Here is a 17909-nt window from a genome sequence, read left to right as displayed (position 1 = left end):
TTTTTTAAGAAGCTTTAGATTCAAGTAATTTACTCACCTTTTCTTTAAGTGGAAACGTTACAATACTTTTGGGGACGTTGTAAACCATTGTTTTCCTCTTCTTACCGTGATAAATTTTTGAAATTTTTAAACGAGTAATATCCCAACAATTTGCATCTTTGTTATAAACTAATGCCAATATATAGTTCTTAAAAAATATACACATAATTAACAAATAGATACTTCCGATATTCACTTGAATCGATTTGAGATATTAGATATGCTTATATCACGACGACTGCCACAAAATTCATTTTAATGTAGTGATTGATATATTAAAAGAGGTAATACCTATATATCAAAATATTTTTTTTAATTAAAATATATTGGGCAATAATACTAATTATATCAAAACTAATCTACGTGGGCAGATAATAAACTAGAATTAATTAAGAACCAATTTCCTAGAGGGTAGCAGAGTGATCTTATTTTAATTACATAATATAACAGCAACAAAAAAAGATAACGTTTATTATATTTTTTTTTCTTTCGTAATATTTTTTTTAATAATTCTCGCCATATATAATACTTCGTATGCTTCCAATTAAGTTGATTTGCCATTTATAGTATGTTCGACCTAATTAAAAGCATGCATTGTGTTTTGACATGTTCAAAATTCTTTTAAATCCACAAATCCACTCTAAAACAATTTTTAAATTTAAAAAAGTGCCACTGTTCCTAGGGTGCTTTCTGAAAAACACCAGGTGGCGCCTACGTATAATGAATTTGAAATGTATTGTGAGTTACCTATTATTTTCATAAAAGTCATTTAAGAATTCTCTTTTTTATTAAGCTTTGATGTAAAATTAAAATGATAAATTAAAAAACAACACTTAAAAATATAATAAAGCCATTAAACAATACTTTTTCTATAAATATATGTTGTTTACACGTAGAAAACCTTTTTGTAATTATATTTTATTACACGCTCATCCCTGTTTTGACAGGACATCGATGATTTGGACAATTTTGACATTGACATCGAGACTAAAAACTGACAGAGCATCGATGGTTTTAAATCATCGATAATTTCAAATTCAAAAAAATATGTGTGCTTTTGTCTTTTCCTGTTATTTTTATTCAATAAATTTATGGAATAAAATAAATAATTTTTAGAGACTGTATTCAGAAGAATTTTTGAAAGGAGCATATGGATAAAGTAGGTTTGGATAAACGCATTAGGGATAAAGTGTTGCTAGAAATTCAGCATAATAATTTAACAAGCTTGAAAAAACTTAAAAGCGAAAATCCGTTGTTTCATTGGAACCATATTTGTTACGAAAAAACTGGAGACTCGCTACTTCACGTAGCTTCTAGACTGGGCTATCAGGAAATTATAGATTATCTGTTAAGTGATGAGTTTGGCACAAGTTGTGTTGATATAAAAAACAAAGACGATAAAACACCTTTGCATGAAGCAACCCAATTTGGACAACTTGCTAGTGTTTTAAAGTTATGTTCGTATGGGGCCGATGTAAATGCTCTACGAAGAGGGGACTGGACGCCTTTAATGTTAGCATGTACAAAAATTCAAGATGATATTAGTTTACAAATTGTACAGACACTTTTTAGAAATGGTGCACTGATAAATATAAGGAACAAAGATGGTTGGAGTTGTGCACATATGTTAGCTCGTGAAGGTTCAATAGAAATACTAGAATTTTTAATAAGCAGAGGGTTAGATGTAAGCAGGTATAATTTTTGTATGATTGTATTTATTACAGATATTTTTAACAGGTTTCTATAAATACAAAAAATGGACGAAGTCCTTTGCATATCGCTTCTTTACATGGACATATTGGTATTTCCTCGTTACTATTAAAATATATTGATATTAACTTAAAGGATAATTGTGGAAATACGCCATTACACGAAGCAGTACTAGGACAACATATTGATTTGTGTAAATTTTTAATTAAAAATGGTGCTAACATCTGTGCAAGAAATAATAGCGATTTTAGGTGAATTTCTAATATTCATATCAGGGTTTTATCAATGTAATTTTACTGTTCTTTTAAGTTTACTCCATTTAGCAGCTAGTAAAGCCCAAAATAATATAATAAAGTACATTTTAAATGAACTTAAATTTGATATTAATGATCAAAATAGAAACGGATGGACTTCACTGCATTGTGCTGCAAAACAAAGTAATAAAGAGGCTTACAAATACTTAGAAAAAAATGGTGCAAATGTAGATATTAAAGATAATTATGGCAGAACAGCTTTTGATTATTTATAAGGTAGGAAAACAAAAATACAATATTTTATATTATATATTGTTTTATTTGCGATAATACAATATAATTTAAATAATATACTCATTGGACAACTTCTTAAAGTATCTTAACTTGAAATTAAAATAGAAAATCATGCGATAATTGAAGAATTGATATTTTAAAATTAATAATTCTCTTTTCTATTTTCACGACGTCCTCCACGATAGTTTTGCCTGTCCCCTCTGAAATTACCCTAAAAAATAATTCAAAACATATAATTCCATACTTTAAATTAACTATTTATTTATATACAAAGTAACTAATTAAAAGAAAAACAGTTGTTTCCTAACTAAAAAAGGTTTTTTATATACAGGGTTGTTCACCTCATTCAACACCGAGCAAGAACAATTAGATTTTTAGAAATTGTGACTGATGGGATTGTTGGAGGACTACTAAAGCTACAATTTAAAATTATTTTCAAAAGGTACAGAGTGTTCCAAAAAAAATAAAAAAATATCGAAGTTGTATTTTTTTAAACGTAACACCCTGTATATTATTACATTTTTGGTTTCTACGGTTAAAATAATGGTAAGTTTAATTAAGGTTTCTCGCACTTTAATCTTACCGTTTTTGAAATATTTACGATTTTGTATGTACATATGTAACAATTTTAATGTTTTAATTTCTTTAGGCTGAGTATTTAAGTTTTTAAAACCAAGTATTGTACTGAAGTTTTTCTATTTACTAAATTTTGTGTTGCAATAATAAAAATTATACTCCCTTATACAGAGTGTCTAAAAGTTTATATTAAATAATTACGAGCTTTAAACGGCAATAACTTGTTTAATTTAAATAGATCACTATATTTTACGTGAATCAGATGCAAAAAAATTAATTGTCTATCAAATTGTATTATACCATTTTTACCTATCTCTTCAAGTTTTCTTAGAAAATACTAATTTTTATAACTAATAAATTTTCTTATGGTATCTTGATAAGTGAGGTTTAAATTATAAGAAAATGCATTTTCTACGAAAACTTAAAGAAATAGGTAAAAAATGGTATAATACAATTTGATAGACAAATAAATTTTGCATCTAATTCTCGTAATATATACAGGGTGTTTCATTTAAATTAAACAACTTATTGCCGTTTAAAACTAGTAGTTATTTAAAATTAATGTTTGGACACTCTCTATAAGGTAGTATTTTTTTTATTATTGCAACACGAAATTCAGTAATTAGAAAAACCTTAGTACAATATTTGGTTTTAAAAACTGAAATTCGCCTAGAGAAAAGCATTAAAATTGTTACTGCATTTTCACAAAAACGTAAATATTTCAAAAAAGATAAGATTAAAGTGCCGTAAACCTAAATTAAATTTTCCTTCATACAAACTAAAAATGTAATAATATACAGGGTGTTCTATTTAAAAAAAATTAACTTTGAATTTTTTTATTTATTTGGGACACTCTATACCTTTTGAAAATAATTTTAAATTGTAGCTTTAGCAGTCCTTCAACGATCACATCACTCACTAAAAATGTAATCGTGTGGATACAATACTTCTTGTCGAATGAGGCGAACAACACTGTATAAATGAAAGAAAAATGAGTTACCTGGTTTGCTCCGCGTAAGAAGAAGTTGCCTTGTTTCGATTCCAAGATGCGTTCGTTGGAATCGACGAAATTATTGATTTTATCAGCGAGTTGCAGTGCTAGAGATTGCAGCCTGGACGGTTCACTGCGGTGCATGACAACGGTTTGCGTTGGATCATCCAGAGAAGCCTAATAATTCAACCTTATTAATTATATTCTAAAACTTAAAAAAAAATAAAACTTTACCATGAGTTCTTCGTTAATTATCATCTTGGAAATGATGGAATGCACGACAGGTTTTTGCAATTCAAACATTTCAGCCAATGTTTGCATTGATATGGAATCGTAAACATGGGAATATGTAAACAAGTAAGTCCTTAAAGATTCTTCTTTAATTAATTTTGTCAGCATGGCCCTGAAATTGTTTATATATAATAAATATAGTAGATTGATATTGAAGCGGAATCTCTCGTGAAATGGACTGTATAGAGAAATCAATAAAAATTGGCGATCGCGTCATCAAAAGGTGCGTTCACACCGGCTGCGCTGCTCCGCGCCGCGCAGCGTAAATCACTTTTTAACATATACTTTTATGCGCGCTAAAAAATACACTTCAAAAATACATGTTAAAAAAATGTCTTGAGCGGCGCGGCGCCGGCGCAGCCGGTGTAAACGCACCTAAAGACGTTAAAATTATTACCAAATTAAATTTCGAATAAATAGGAAATCATTTGATAAAGACTGTTCAGCCATCGTTCACCGTTACGTCATTATTATTTGTCAAATATGAGTTTTAGGGTGTGTCTGAGATCAGTTCATATTGTTTAGAAAATTTTAAGTACGTTCCTATATTATTGAATAGATACGTTGTGAGTAGAATCTCACAAAAAGTAAAGACTAATGTTATCCAATTAGAACTTTACATGTTTCAGCTTTCATACAGAAAACTGTGCAATAATCAAAGCAATCAAATAATCAAAGTTGATTAGGTCAAATAAACAAAGTAATAACTTAGATATAAAAACAAATATTTGTATGTCAATATACTGTCATACAGTATAAGTTGTCATACAGTATAAGTTGTGTGTACAGAGTGAGAAAAATAAATTCGTTAAGTATTTTATCGTGAGTTTAAATTAGTGGACCCACGGAGTCCGTAACAATATCTTGATGAAGAGCGCGCCAACTTTCATTGATTTTCCATCGTTTCTTATGTAGAGCGCAAAATATACCTCACAGAGTCGGCTTGATAGAACAAGTCCCACACTTTGGCGTTCATTTTATCGTTGATGATGAAAGTATCGCAAGCCGACCAATTTCCGTTACGCATGGCTTTTGCGGCAGCTACTACGTGCTCCCTCATACTTTCCGGAGGACCTACCAAGCTTTGACGTTCTGAAGACCTGTGGATAATATTTTATAATGAATCAAAGCATATTATTGAAAAAAAGTATTTTTTTTTCTTTTCATAATGTTGTTGAGAAACTATTTATTACACGTAAAAAACTATTTTTTACGCCTAACAAAACTAGTTTTTTACACGTAAAAAACTATTTTTTAAGCGTAAAAACTTTTTTTAATGACAAAAAATTGCTGTTAAGTACCTTAATTGTTGGTAGAAGGTTTTTGAAATCATTCTTCTCCTGGCATCGAATTCATGAGCTGCCATATAAGGTATTTCAATTAACATGGCGGATACTAAGTACACACACTCCAAAAGTTCCAGGTTAATGTGCATATGGAACGGCATTTGACGTTGCTTCTCGATTTTTTCCTGTTCTTTAGAACGTTCGTGCTGTCTTTGTGGTAACAACCCTTAGGAATGGGAAAATAAAATAGATATAAATATTTTTTAAAAAAATTTACGATTTCAGCTAGAAAAAATATTGATATTTTAAAACTTGTTGTGAAAGTGAAGCAAATTATTTATTAATTTGTATTTTACGCGTATAAAACTATTTGTTATATGTAAAAAACTATTTTTACACGTAAAGAACTATTTGTTACACGTAAAAAAAGTACTTGTTACACGCAAAAAAACTATTTATTACGTGTAAAAAACTATTATAGGTAGAAAAATTATTTTTACACGTAAATAAATATGTGTTTTTATTACTTTTTCAACATTTCAAACTACACTTTTTCAAACATGTCCTTCAAATCTTTAGTTAGAAAAATATGGCTCACCTTGAGCTAAAAGTTCTTTTGGTTTGCCGGTCATCATCAGATCGACAAGACAATTATGGGCGTCCTTAATGTTGGCATGTCTAAACGCGCACAATCCCAAGTGAGCCATCATACGGTTGTACAAAATTTGCGTGCTCGGATCAGAGTGGTGAATTGTTTCTTGCAAGTGGGACATTAAGAACAAATCTCTTGCCTAAAAATATATCGCTCTAAAGTACAGCATAAGTACCATACGATCGAAAAAAAAACGACGTCAAAGACGGTTGGGGAATGACAATCGATGATAATTTTGGCGACGTCAAGCCCTAGACGTCATTATTTGGCCCGTACTCTTCTTTAAGAAGCCTTCTATAAAAATTAACTTATAAATTTTTGACTTATAAGTTCTATATCACTTTTTTGTAAATGACGCCTAGAGATTGACCTCGTCAAAATTATCTTCGATTTTCATTTCTCAGGCGTCTTTGACGACGTTTTTTTTTTATCGAATGGTAGATGATTCTGAGGTGTATACCTGAAACCAGTTATCGTGTAGAGCATGATGATAGATGTGGGATAAGATTGCTCTAGTTCTGAGTCGATCAGTACCATCCCTGGCATAGATAAATTTGCATAATTTTTCCATCTCTTGAACGGATGTTACGACAGTTTTTGGAAGTTCACCTTTGAAAAGAAAACAGTAAAGATTAATAGCATTATGAATATTTTAGTCACACTGTATATGATACAGGTTGTCCCAATATTTGGTGGACATTGAACTACCCTTGTTGAACTACTACATATTTTCGGAGGGAAAATAAGTTCATTGGATACAATTTCCCTCTATACAAAAATGCTTTGTTTGTCCATTAGAGGACATCAAACTTTAAACAGATGTTTTCATATATTTTAACAACCGTTATTCCGAATTGTAAAAATATATAGTAGTTCTATGTACAGGGAATATTGGGACACCCTGTATATACAAAATTATATAGATTCATACCTGATTTTTGTTGTAGAACTCGTGGATCAAACTTGTAATAAAGATGCTCGATTTTCCTCAAATAAATGCGACATATCTCAGAAGGAATGTTAGTTCTTTCAAGATATTGCATAGTTTTATCGATTATATTGGACACACGAGCTTCATCTTTCAATCTTTCAACATACTCGTTTGAATGAGGGTCGCATTCCTTTAACAACTTGATAAATTCATCATCTAACCTATTGACAAAAAAATGTTTTGACTCAAAATGTACAGGGTGGCGTCTCTCATACGACTCGGAGGCCCCTTTACATACTACAATATTACAGCCACCTAGATTTTATCACAAGACACAAATCATAAAAATGAAAATATCTAGAAAAATCATAGTCTGGGGGGTAGGCAACCTTAACATTATTTTGAAGAGGCTTGAATTCTCCATTGGATATCGGAATAATACACTGGGTGTTTCATTTAAAATAGAAGAGTAACTTGCTTTTAAAAGCAGTCAATGTTCAATATTAATTTTGTCTCACCCTGTATAACTTTCCAGGTCAAGTTGAAATTTGATTTAAAGTGCAACAGTTATTTTGACTAACTATTAGGCTATACCGGGTAATTCCATTTTAGGTAGCTTTTATTGAAATTTAAAATTTGTTTTTTATTTTTAGAAAATGTTAAACATATCAAAAACACATTTTAATCATATGCTTCTCTAGTGAAAGTCACCTTTATTTTTTTCCTCGAACCCGAAAATCAATCCTATTACAAAAAATACAACTTTGATATGTAACTTTTTCTAGGGGCACCCTGTACCACTGTATATAGTTTTAAAATATTCTCTAAATTAACCTATATAAGCTCACTAAATTTAATTTCAATACAAACTGTCGTTCCCCTTGAAGCTGCCGTTTCGTATGAGAGTATACAGGGTGAAACACAAAAAAATACAAACCTCTCTACTGAAGTTAAGACACAACCCCGTATCTTATAGGGTGGCTCTTCCAAATTCTCTGATTCTTCTGTAACAGAGTCTGCCACAATTAAATTGCTGTTACTTAAGAGAATATCAAGCATTTCTGACATTCTTTCCAAAAGTTTTGTCCAATATTCGGGCTAAATATAACAAAAAGAGATAATTAAAAATAAAAAAAAATATAATAAAAAATTTTACTTTAAGATAAATTTTAAGATTAATTAATAAAACATACTAACCTTCATAGCATCAGATACTTTGGGATTATAATCGAAAATAGCTGATATAATGGCAAATTTAATTTTAACAAACATAGCTGGCCCAAGTTTATGTTGATCAGAAATTGCTTGTAACTCATGCAAAAGTTCAATTTGTTCTCTACGATCTGTACGTTTCTTTCCTCTAGCAGCCATAATTTCGCTTAGTTTTTTTATAACAAGATTTAGATCGATCTCTGCATCTTTGGCAAACATTTTCGGCTTTTCCTGTAAATAAAATAGAGCTATAAGGCTATTCAGTCTGTTTGTAGCATCCCTGTATATATAATTACGTGGATATATCATCGCCATAAGATTAGCATTAAGCTGTCTCTATCGTCAAGATATGCAATTTTCATACCTTCTTTGTTGCACTTATGAAACGTTCAATAGGTTTGTCCTTTCCGAGGACCTTACTTTGCGCAAGCGCATTAAAAATTGAAAGTTGTTTCAATATAATCACCAGCGTTGTGCGATACAAAATATTCGACAATTCTTTTGGAAACATTTTACCAATTTTATTTATTTTTAATTGAAGGCGCGATTTTTAAATCCATTGTTCCCAACCATGGACATATTTGACGCCGGGCTGCCTAACTGGAATGTATTCGTATTCACTAAGAGTGGGTCCCAAGTGGGCGGCCACTGCGGCCGCGAGGGCCTATTGTCGCTTAACTGGAATCTAAGTTTCCCGCTAGGGATTCAGAAGGATAGATAGAGTAGCTGTACCGCGTGTGCAACAAAGAAACAAGATAATAATACGTCGTTGATATGTTTACGATAGTTTTTCTAAATATTTACTCATTCACGTAAGCATATATATGATCTAAGATTAATTGTAATAAAAAAAAATATCTTACACTAGGAATGGCTATACCATATTTCACTTTTTCCCAACCTTCTCCATCTCCGTCTTCCTCTTCAGCCTCCTTCTTCAATTTCCTTCGTTCTTTCTCTTTCCTTTCTTTACGTTTCTCTTCCTTTCTTCTCTCTTTTTCTTCGTCGTCCTCCTTGTTTTTCTTCAAAAACCTATTTAAAAAAAAATCTTAATTTTTTGGTAATTATTTTTGACAAGTGGTAAATAAATACTATTCCAAAAGGAATTTGTAGTAGCTATTGAAATTGAAAATAAACAATTTGTTTCTCTCACTTTAATAAGTTCTTTAAATTTCAAATATTTTTTTCTGTAAAATAAAATGGGGAATTTTTGTTTATTATTTTAAAATTTGCATGGGATTCACGTAAATATTTATACCTTTCTCTCATGCTTGTGTATTTCCCATCATCTTCATCCGATGAATCAGAACTTGATTCAGAATCCGAAGGCCACTCGTCCGAATCTGAATCAGAATCTTTCTCCTAAGGTGTTTAAAACATTTAGTTTTTTAAATTTTGATATATCCCTGAAAAATTTACCTGTTTTACAGCATGTGCTGTAGGGGTTTTGATAAACTGGTTCTTAACAGGTGGTTCATCATCAGATTCATCAGCAGGTTCATCTAAAAATAATTTAAATATATCCAAAAAAGATACAATGTATTTATAAAATTACTTTTGTCTTCTTCCTCTTCATCATCGGGTTGATCTGGGTTCTCTCTGAACTTAACAATGTCTTCTTCAAAGTCTTTAAGGTATTTCCGCAGTTTTTGACGCATGGAAGCCAAGGATTTACTAAAATAAATTAAAAGATAAAGTAGAGGAAGGAATATTAATTATAATAATAATACTAATCACTTTATTTAGCCCATAGCTAGGAAAATTCAATCCATGTAAAATAAAAAAAGAAACAAAATCACAAATCACATAAACAATCAAAGTGTGTTTAGGAAGGATTGGTTAAGCATTTTGTATATAAATATCATAGTGTGTTAAGAGTAACAGTGTCTAAATTATAATCAGTTTACCTGTTGTTTTTACTCATGTTCTTTCTCCCATCTCTGTCTTCCCACATTTCGTTAATAAAATCTTCCATCTCTGCCAGACACCTAAGGAAAAATCTAGGGGTTTGTCCATTTTCTTCCTTGGCAATAACAGGACTGGCTTTTACAAATGCTTTTTGAAGATCCTCAAAACCTTAGAAAATAAAAATAACTGTAAATAAATTCTACCAATTTGTTTTTTCATACTTACTATTAAGCATACTGGACATATCTTTGATCTTTTTAAAGTTCCTAATTTGCTTGATAATATTTGTAAGTTCTTCATAACGTTTCTCTTTTGCTGATCGTACTACACGTTTTACTTCCTCTTCATCATCCGAAAACTAAAAGTTATATAGAGTATTATATTTTTAAACGTACAAACAAAATTTTAATAATACTGACGGTGAATTGAGGTCCGGCTGGGCGCTGGATTTGTTCCTCCTCAGATGAGCTATCGGAATCTGAGTCCGAACCCGCGAAAAATCGACTCATATTGCCTTAATGATCTATCTGAAATTCCAAGTAATTAACCTAACATCTTGAATAATTATTGTGTATGTGATAAAGCAGATAACAATGTCATTAAAAAAATTAAATAGTTTGTTCAATTATTTGAGCAATTTAAGAAATAGAATTACATTAAAATTACACTGCAAGATATTTTAACAAGAAAAAATATGTAGACATGTGGGGAATTGGTGCCTCTATTTAAAAACATTATTTTAGCTAGTTTAAATTATGTTAATTACTTTATACTTATGAACTATTATTAGTACCTGAAACTATAACGTAAAAACACTTGTCTCAATCACAATTTTGTGAACAGAAGCCGTAATATAAAGATAAATATTTGAAAAACTGGAAAATTATACTCGAGCTAATCGAGGTTATCTTTTGAGCAGCCTAGTCAGTTGTCGTTGTCAATGTCAGCGTTGTTACCATAGATCAAATGTAGATAAGAAAACGTAAACCATAGAGATGGGTACTTGTCTTTTTTACGCTTTTATGTAAAAAACTAATAAATCGAGACACAACTGAATTTATCATCTTTTCAACCGAGATATTAGCAGCGGACTGGCTATTGAGCAATACTATGGAGAGAGATTATAGAAATTATTGTTTGAACGTAATAAATACAACACGAGCATTTTTTTTTAGAGGATAATCGCAAGAGACATCTCTTGGACGTTTCACGTTACTCGAATGGGAAATTCTGGGAACCACCTAGAAGTGACATCTGCAGGAATTTTTTGGCATTTACTTATTTAAAAAATATAATATGAATTAATGTTAATATAGTATCTAATTATAATAAAAGCAATCTAGTTATAAACAATCCTTTATTGCCAAAAATATCGATATAATTTAATACATCCAATTGTGATTGTTTATAGCAATTGACACATTTTATGTACACTCAGAAAAATATTTTTATACAATTTATCATGCTAAAACAGTTTTTTAAGCTCTCATAGTTTGAAACACACCAAATATCAAACTTATATGGCAAAAATGTAAAAGTATACTTGAAATGTTTGTACTAGGATAAACATTCCAACAAAACTCTATAATACCTAATAATAAAAATCTAAAAGGTATTCTATAATTTGTACAAAACACTAAATACAGTAGACTATGAAAATACCAACTATAAAATTGATAGTGTAATGACCTAGCACAGGCTACACCTATTAAATTCGTTATAAAAAATGGTAAAACGAATAATTGTGATATTTTTGCCATGCGATCTTGTAATTTTACTTTTTCTTCATAAAAACTGTCTTGGGAGTCTCTAGAGTTTGATTTCATCTGGTTCTCTATTACATTAAGGTACATTTTTTCTTTCTTCGATATTTGTCCATTGGCTTTCCTTTTATTAAGCATTTTCCTGTACTTTTCTTCCTGAATTTGTGAATTCAATGTACTTGAAATTACTTGAAGCTTAGCGTAACTACTCAAATATTTTCTCAAGAGTGGAAGAAATATTATTAGTAGAAATATGTGTAAAATGAGCAAACCTATATGAAAATATTTATGTTCGAATATATGTTGTGAAAGAAATCTATAATTTACTGTCCATTTATGCTCAAAAACTCGTCCTAGATCAAAACTACATTTAATATAAGAAAATGGATTGGTATATAAGAATGGTGCTGCTAGGACCAGCTGAATAAATCCACAAATAAACAAATTTATTGTTGTTTCTGTATAAGATAAATTAGTAAGATAAGCTACTAATAAACAGGGAGCATACAGTAAAATATTCATCTTAACACTAACTGCCAAGGAATAAAAAACACTGCCTAACTTCCATTTGTTTGAAATAAACAGGTTTAAACTAATATAAAACAACAGTACGGCGACAGGGTCATTAAAAAGTCTCAATACAAATATAGAATGAATTCTGTATGAAGTCAGAGTGACTAGAATTAAAGCATAGGGCGGGATTTTTGCTGTAATTCGGTATATTCGATGTATCAGTAAGGTTTGAATAAGGTATAATACCAAAAATATATACTGAGCTAAGTATACGTTGCTGCCTTGGTTTGTTACATAATAAAATGCTGTATACAAGTAAACAAAACCTGCTGGGTACACTAATGGGCCTGTTTCGCCTAAAAATAAACATGATATAAATATACCTATCATAAATACTTAATAAAGCCCACTAACCTTTAAGGTACTGATAATCCCAAGTACCATTTAAAAATCCTTCTACTTCTTGCATATAGGCATCCCAATCGATTTTAGTGTACTTGACTCGTTCGATAATAAATATATTCAAGCATGCTTCGAAAAGAAACACCAAGAAGCATACGGGGCCTAAATAATGGGGATCCAACACCAGTTTTTTAAGGGTACTAACTTTAAAATACCTCTTGAAAATGTTTGGTTGTGTGGGAGCTTTTAATTTGGTTTTCGACGAAGGCATATTTTTAAATCGGTTTCTCAAACATTACTTAAAAGCCTTGTTAAAAAAGCTCTTTAAATTTAGGCATGGAAACTAGGTTAATCCATTATTTTTATTATTTTTAGAATTTTTTATCATTATGCAACTCAATATACACTGTGCACCACAGATACCATCTCTGATTTTAGTTCATTTGAACTAAGCTGTTACTATTCTGTGGATAAAATTAGTTTTGACATAATATATTTATATTTTCTGTGGTTAATATTTCTCATCGATTTCTAAATTTCCAAAAAAATTAAATAAATAAAAAATCTACCAAATTCTAAATAATTTATTGTCCACAGTAATTTAAAAACTTCTTGGAGTGTGATTCTTAAGAGCTATGCAGCTAATACAAGAAAACGAAGCTTTACAAACCAACGATGAAGAAAATATGAACTTATGGCAAAGTATCTTGAATGATGTACAGAAACATGGAAATCCGAAGTTGAATCCCAATAAACAGATTGTAGTTTTGGGTGACAATGAATCAGGAAAGACCACTATGGTACTGATACTGTTTACCGCAATAAACACATTTATTATAATTTAACATGCCATTTAAGGTAGCCAAGTTACAAGGCGTAGAAAATTCTAGTAAAGGATCTGGTTTAGAATACGCTTACATCAACGTTAGAGACGATTATCGTGACGATCACACTCGACTGGGTGTGTGGGTATTAGATGGAGACCCGTCTCATTCTGATTTACTGAAATTTGCATTGAACGAAGAAAACTTTCAAGCAAGCATTACTTTGTAATAGTACTATTTAATCTTATAATATCTATAATTTTAGGACACTTTAGTGATACTTACAGTATCTATGACAACACCTTGGGGTATATTAGAGCAGCTCCAACACTGGTCCTCTGTGTTAGCTGATCATCTAGATAAACTCAAGTTAGACATAGATTCCAGGCAGAATAGAAGGCAGTCAATGATTAAAAAATGGATGGACTATGTAGAACCAGGTATGCTATTAATTACATATTAAACCAGTGAATAACTTTTTTAAAATGCTTTCATTTTAAGGTGATGAGCTAGATCCAGCTTCACCAATGAAAAGGAGTTCAAGGAACTTAGGAGATGATGATAATGAGGACTATGATAGTAGTGCTTTGCCTGAAGGAACCTTGACTACAAATTTGGGGCTGGATATAGTCATAGTTGTTACTAAAACTGATTATATACAAACCCTTGAAAAGGAACATGATTACAGGTATTTATTTTATATTAAGGGTTTGAAAATATCATGAATATTTATATAAATATCTTATCACAAGATATATCTAAAAAAAATTGTTTTACTTATAAATTATATTTAACACAATCACAAACTAACAGAAACTTAACATAACAAAAAGTCTATTATTTTACCTCTATAATAAAAAGAAAAACTATTTAAAAATACACAGTTTATTACATTATTTTAGTAACATTGATGTTGGCATATTTTCATTTGATGAATTATTAGTATCAGTAAGGATTTTACTATATCTTAATAATTCTTCTGTTGAGTGTTGATATTCTTGTATACTATAAATATCATGATAAATACTGTGATATATATCTTGATATGATAACATGATATCTATTATGTATATTTTATATTTATTTTGGAATAAGGAAAAATAAGTTGCCTTAATTTTTACAGAGATGAACACTTGGATTTTATGCAGCAGTGGATCAGAAAATTCTGTTTACAACACGGCGCTGCTTTGTTTTACACTAGCGCTAAAGAAGACAAGAATTGTGATCTGTTATACAAGTAAGAATATAATAGTTTTGTTTAAATCGAACATAAATAAATAAAGGTTCTTCTAGGTATTTGACTCATCGAATCTATGGATTTCCTTTCCACACACCAGCCCTAGTGGTGGAAAAGGATGCAGTATTTATCCCTGCCGGATGGGATAATATGAAAAAAATCAGTATTCTACATGAAAACATGCATTCCTGCAAGCCTGACGATTATTATCGTGATGTTATTGTACAACCGGCTACTAGAAAGGTTAACATTCAAATTAAATACTGTATGATCTAAAAAAACTGGGTGTAAGATGGCTGCGGAATAATAATCGATGATAATTTTGGCGAGGTCAATCTCTAGACGTCATTTACTAAAAATTACTGGTCAAAAATTAACACTGACTATAGAAAGATTAAAAAAGAATAGAAAGTAATAATAATATATTTTTATAAACAAATTTCTTTTGCATAGGCTGTAAATAGAGAAACCGAGCTTATTGCTGAAGATGAGCAGGGATTTTTAGCTAGATTGCAGCAAATATCGTTTGGTGGAGCTCCTGCTCCTGGAGCAAGACTAGGAGAGAGCCCTATGAGGCCTGGACCAATCACAGGTATACAGTTATTATGCTATTATTTTTTTAATACTAATTATTTTTTTAAATCTAGGTATGCAACCTTCTCCACGCAAACTTGATGGTTCCAAGGTGGTCAGTACGCCTGGTGGTGAAGGAGTTTTGGCGAATTTCTTCAATTCATTGCTACATAAAAAAACGGGATCGCCTAATACTTCTTTGGTTAATAAATCAGGTAAGTTTATATGTATACAGGGTGATTCACGGCCATGGTACGGTAGACGTTTATGGAGAACCATTGCTAGAATTTTTTTGGAAATTTGGATTTTTACATAAAGGCGCCTGCTCCATCTGTCTTGCGGCGTCATACTAAAAGTGGAGAATCTTTGTTATTTTAAATGGAATACCTGGTATATTACTACATTTTTCGAAACTTCTTTCATATCTCCTACTTTTTTATTACACTAACCTATCTCTAATAGTTTCCGAGATAAAAAACAAAACATGTGTAAAGTCTCTATCGGTTTCCTGAAAGTTTTCTTATTACGGAACACAGTTCCTGAAAAATTCTGTTATAACTGTCACCAAACTAACCAGCGCGAGAAAGCTGGTTTTTCTGGTTTTGTTTGTCAGTCAATGTCATTTATGGGACAGAAATCAAGCAAATATTGGAAGTTCGAGTGAAATTCTCATTTAATTTCTAAAATTTGTAATAATATTTTGTATTTACATCCAAAAGCAATGGAGGTAGGCAGTGAAGGTAAATAAATTTCATTCACTAAATAAAACGACTTTTTAGGACCATAATTTAAACTTATGGCAGCCATTGTTTCTTAAAGTCAGGAACATTTAAAGAAAACATGAAAAACAAGACAACAAGTAATCGTGAATGTTTTGTAAGCTATAAAAATATAAATATTGATTAGATTTGTTTATTTTTTATTGATCTGTTTTAATATTGGACCTGCAAATCTTCACTTGAGCTGTCTAACGAGTTTAACAGTTTATTAATAAAGTACTTTTCAATATTAAACTCCATTGAAAAGAAGAAGCAAACGTAAAAGCAGAGAATAGGTACATTAAAAATGCATAAAAGATAAATGTTAAAATAGAGCTATTGAAATTAGAAAACGTCAAAATTTGACGTTTCCAGTATTTTACCAAACCGTTCTGTATCAAACCGATGTTTTTCAGGAACCGCTCTTTACCGTAGTTTACCGGTCTGGTTTGCCTGGTTTTGCAACGGAATACAGCGTTTAATTGCTAAATTTGTAAAATTGTCATGGTAACGAAATTTTTGAAATGAGACTTTAATAATAGAATTATTATTTTTTAAATAAGTCTACTTAAGTAATTTTCAAAAAAATTTTATCACAGATTCTTCGTAAACCTCTAACGTACGTGAATCGCTACACACAGAAGTTTTTATTTGTTTATCATATTCTTTCATATTAAAAATGTACTAAACATAGTACAAAATTTTTAGTTAATAACATCCCTTGTGTTAAATGCTATTTTCAAGGTAGATATTTGCACAACCTCGTCTAGACAGTCGAGTTTTTAGCGTCATAGTGTATGAAGAGCCAATTCTTTCTATTAAAATAACTGCGATTTATATTGTAGGTTCGGAATCTTTACCCGACAAGGCTACGATGCGCTCAGATGCGGCAGCTGAGCTGGATAGATTAGCTAGGGGAGGTAAAAAACCGCCCGCGCCATCTAGTGTCAACAGTAGTACAAGCAGCGGGGTCGATTTTAACGCATCAGATTGTTGAAAAGTATATATTTAACTGCTTTACAATCTTTAAATACCAATTTTTAAATTAATTTATTAATATTCAGCTTTAAACTAGACTTTTTTTATGTATAAAATATGTTATAATGGATATACCGCGAGAAAAAATTGTTCTACGAATTAAATTCACTGTCTAACAGTTTGTCAAACGAGTTAGAGGAGATTTCGACAGACGACATCCTTGAAAAAATTACAGAAAATTCATTACTTACTAATCAGAATGTAAACCCAGATTAAGATTAGTAAGTAATATTCTTAGGACAATATTTTCATTAAAAAATCGCGAACATAGTGCTTGTTCTAACACAACACAATTATTTTAAGTTGAATTAATTAATGTAAACACTCTTAACATTATAAATAAAATATTTATCCAATATATTGGAAAAATTACATTAAATTTTTTTTTTATATATAAAAAGATAAATATTTGTGATGTTTGGGCTTGGTATGGCTCTTAAAGCTTATAATAAATAAATTTGCAATTTGCATCCCACGTTAAAATATATTTCTCAATATTCAATTATTTTTCCTATATTTTATAAAAAAGGGATGAAAAACTTGAATAAAAAACCTAATATGAACGTTTTTGAATTCCCTGTATATTTATAAAACATTATCATATCGTTTTATCGTCAATTTTTGCTTATTTTCCACTTACCGTGTTTATTTTCGTAT

At 30.5% G+C, this 17909-nt stretch overlaps 4 protein-coding genes across 5 annotated transcripts; 2 read left to right on the top strand and 2 right to left on the bottom strand.

Annotated features, from left to right (window-relative positions):
* Positions 1-1033: 1033 nt before the first annotated feature.
* Positions 1034-2311, top strand: LOC115882191 (ankyrin repeat domain-containing protein 16-like). The gene is made up of 3 exons (XM_030900131.1): positions 1034-1723; positions 1777-2000; positions 2059-2311. Exons 1-3 carry the CDS (start codon positions 1190-1192, stop codon positions 2276-2278), a joined length of 978 nt encoding a protein of 325 aa, XP_030755991.1. The 5' UTR covers positions 1034-1189; the 3' UTR covers positions 2279-2311.
* Positions 2306-11114, bottom strand: LOC115881994 (eukaryotic translation initiation factor 3 subunit C). Of its 2 annotated transcripts, none has more exons than XM_030899843.1 (18): positions 10938-11114; positions 10564-10671; positions 10370-10502; positions 10144-10312; positions 9792-9910; positions 9656-9738; positions 9495-9598; positions 9100-9268; positions 8222-8467; positions 7962-8122; positions 7025-7245; positions 6554-6702; positions 6040-6232; positions 5457-5667; positions 5085-5255; positions 4099-4267; positions 3874-4041; positions 2306-2508 (listed from the first exon to the last, which is right to left on the bottom strand). In XM_030899843.1, exons 2-18 carry the CDS (start codon positions 10651-10653, stop codon positions 2440-2442), a joined length of 2625 nt encoding a protein of 874 aa, XP_030755703.1. In that variant the 5' UTR covers positions 10654-10671; positions 10938-11114; the 3' UTR covers positions 2306-2439. The 2 variants fall into 2 exon arrangements, with proteins under 2 accessions (XP_030755703.1, XP_030755769.1); XM_030899909.1 differs by having other exon boundaries at positions 10564-10667; positions 10938-11082.
* A 370-nt stretch (positions 11115-11484) lies between these two features.
* LOC115882123 (lethal(2)neighbour of tid protein) lies at positions 11485-13206 on the bottom strand. The gene is made up of 2 exons (XM_030900007.1): positions 12835-13206; positions 11485-12776 (listed from the first exon to the last, which is right to left on the bottom strand). The coding sequence occupies exons 1-2, from the start codon at positions 13091-13093 to the stop codon at positions 11623-11625; spliced, it is 1413 nt and encodes a 470-aa protein (XP_030755867.1). The 5' UTR covers positions 13094-13206; the 3' UTR covers positions 11485-11622.
* Positions 13207-13309: 103 nt separating this feature from the next.
* On the top strand, positions 13310-17624 carry LOC115881939 (cytoplasmic dynein 1 light intermediate chain 2). The gene is made up of 9 exons (XM_030899712.1): positions 13310-13622; positions 13681-13857; positions 13912-14086; positions 14148-14334; positions 14770-14883; positions 14940-15126; positions 15337-15475; positions 15531-15671; positions 17060-17624. Exons 1-9 carry the CDS (start codon positions 13458-13460, stop codon positions 17209-17211), a joined length of 1437 nt encoding a protein of 478 aa, XP_030755572.1. The 5' UTR covers positions 13310-13457; the 3' UTR covers positions 17212-17624.
* Positions 17625-17909: the final 285 nt, after the last annotated feature.

Source organism: Sitophilus oryzae, unplaced genomic scaffold, assembly GCF_002938485.1.
Source record: "Sitophilus oryzae breed Bouriz unplaced genomic scaffold, Soryzae_2.0 scaffold_1000_pilon_pilon, whole genome shotgun sequence".
NCBI classification, from domain to species: Eukaryota; Metazoa; Arthropoda; class Insecta; order Coleoptera; family Curculionidae; genus Sitophilus; species Sitophilus oryzae.
The sequence above is the reverse complement of the archived record's forward strand: the minus strand, read 5'-3'. Positions and strand labels throughout refer to the sequence as shown.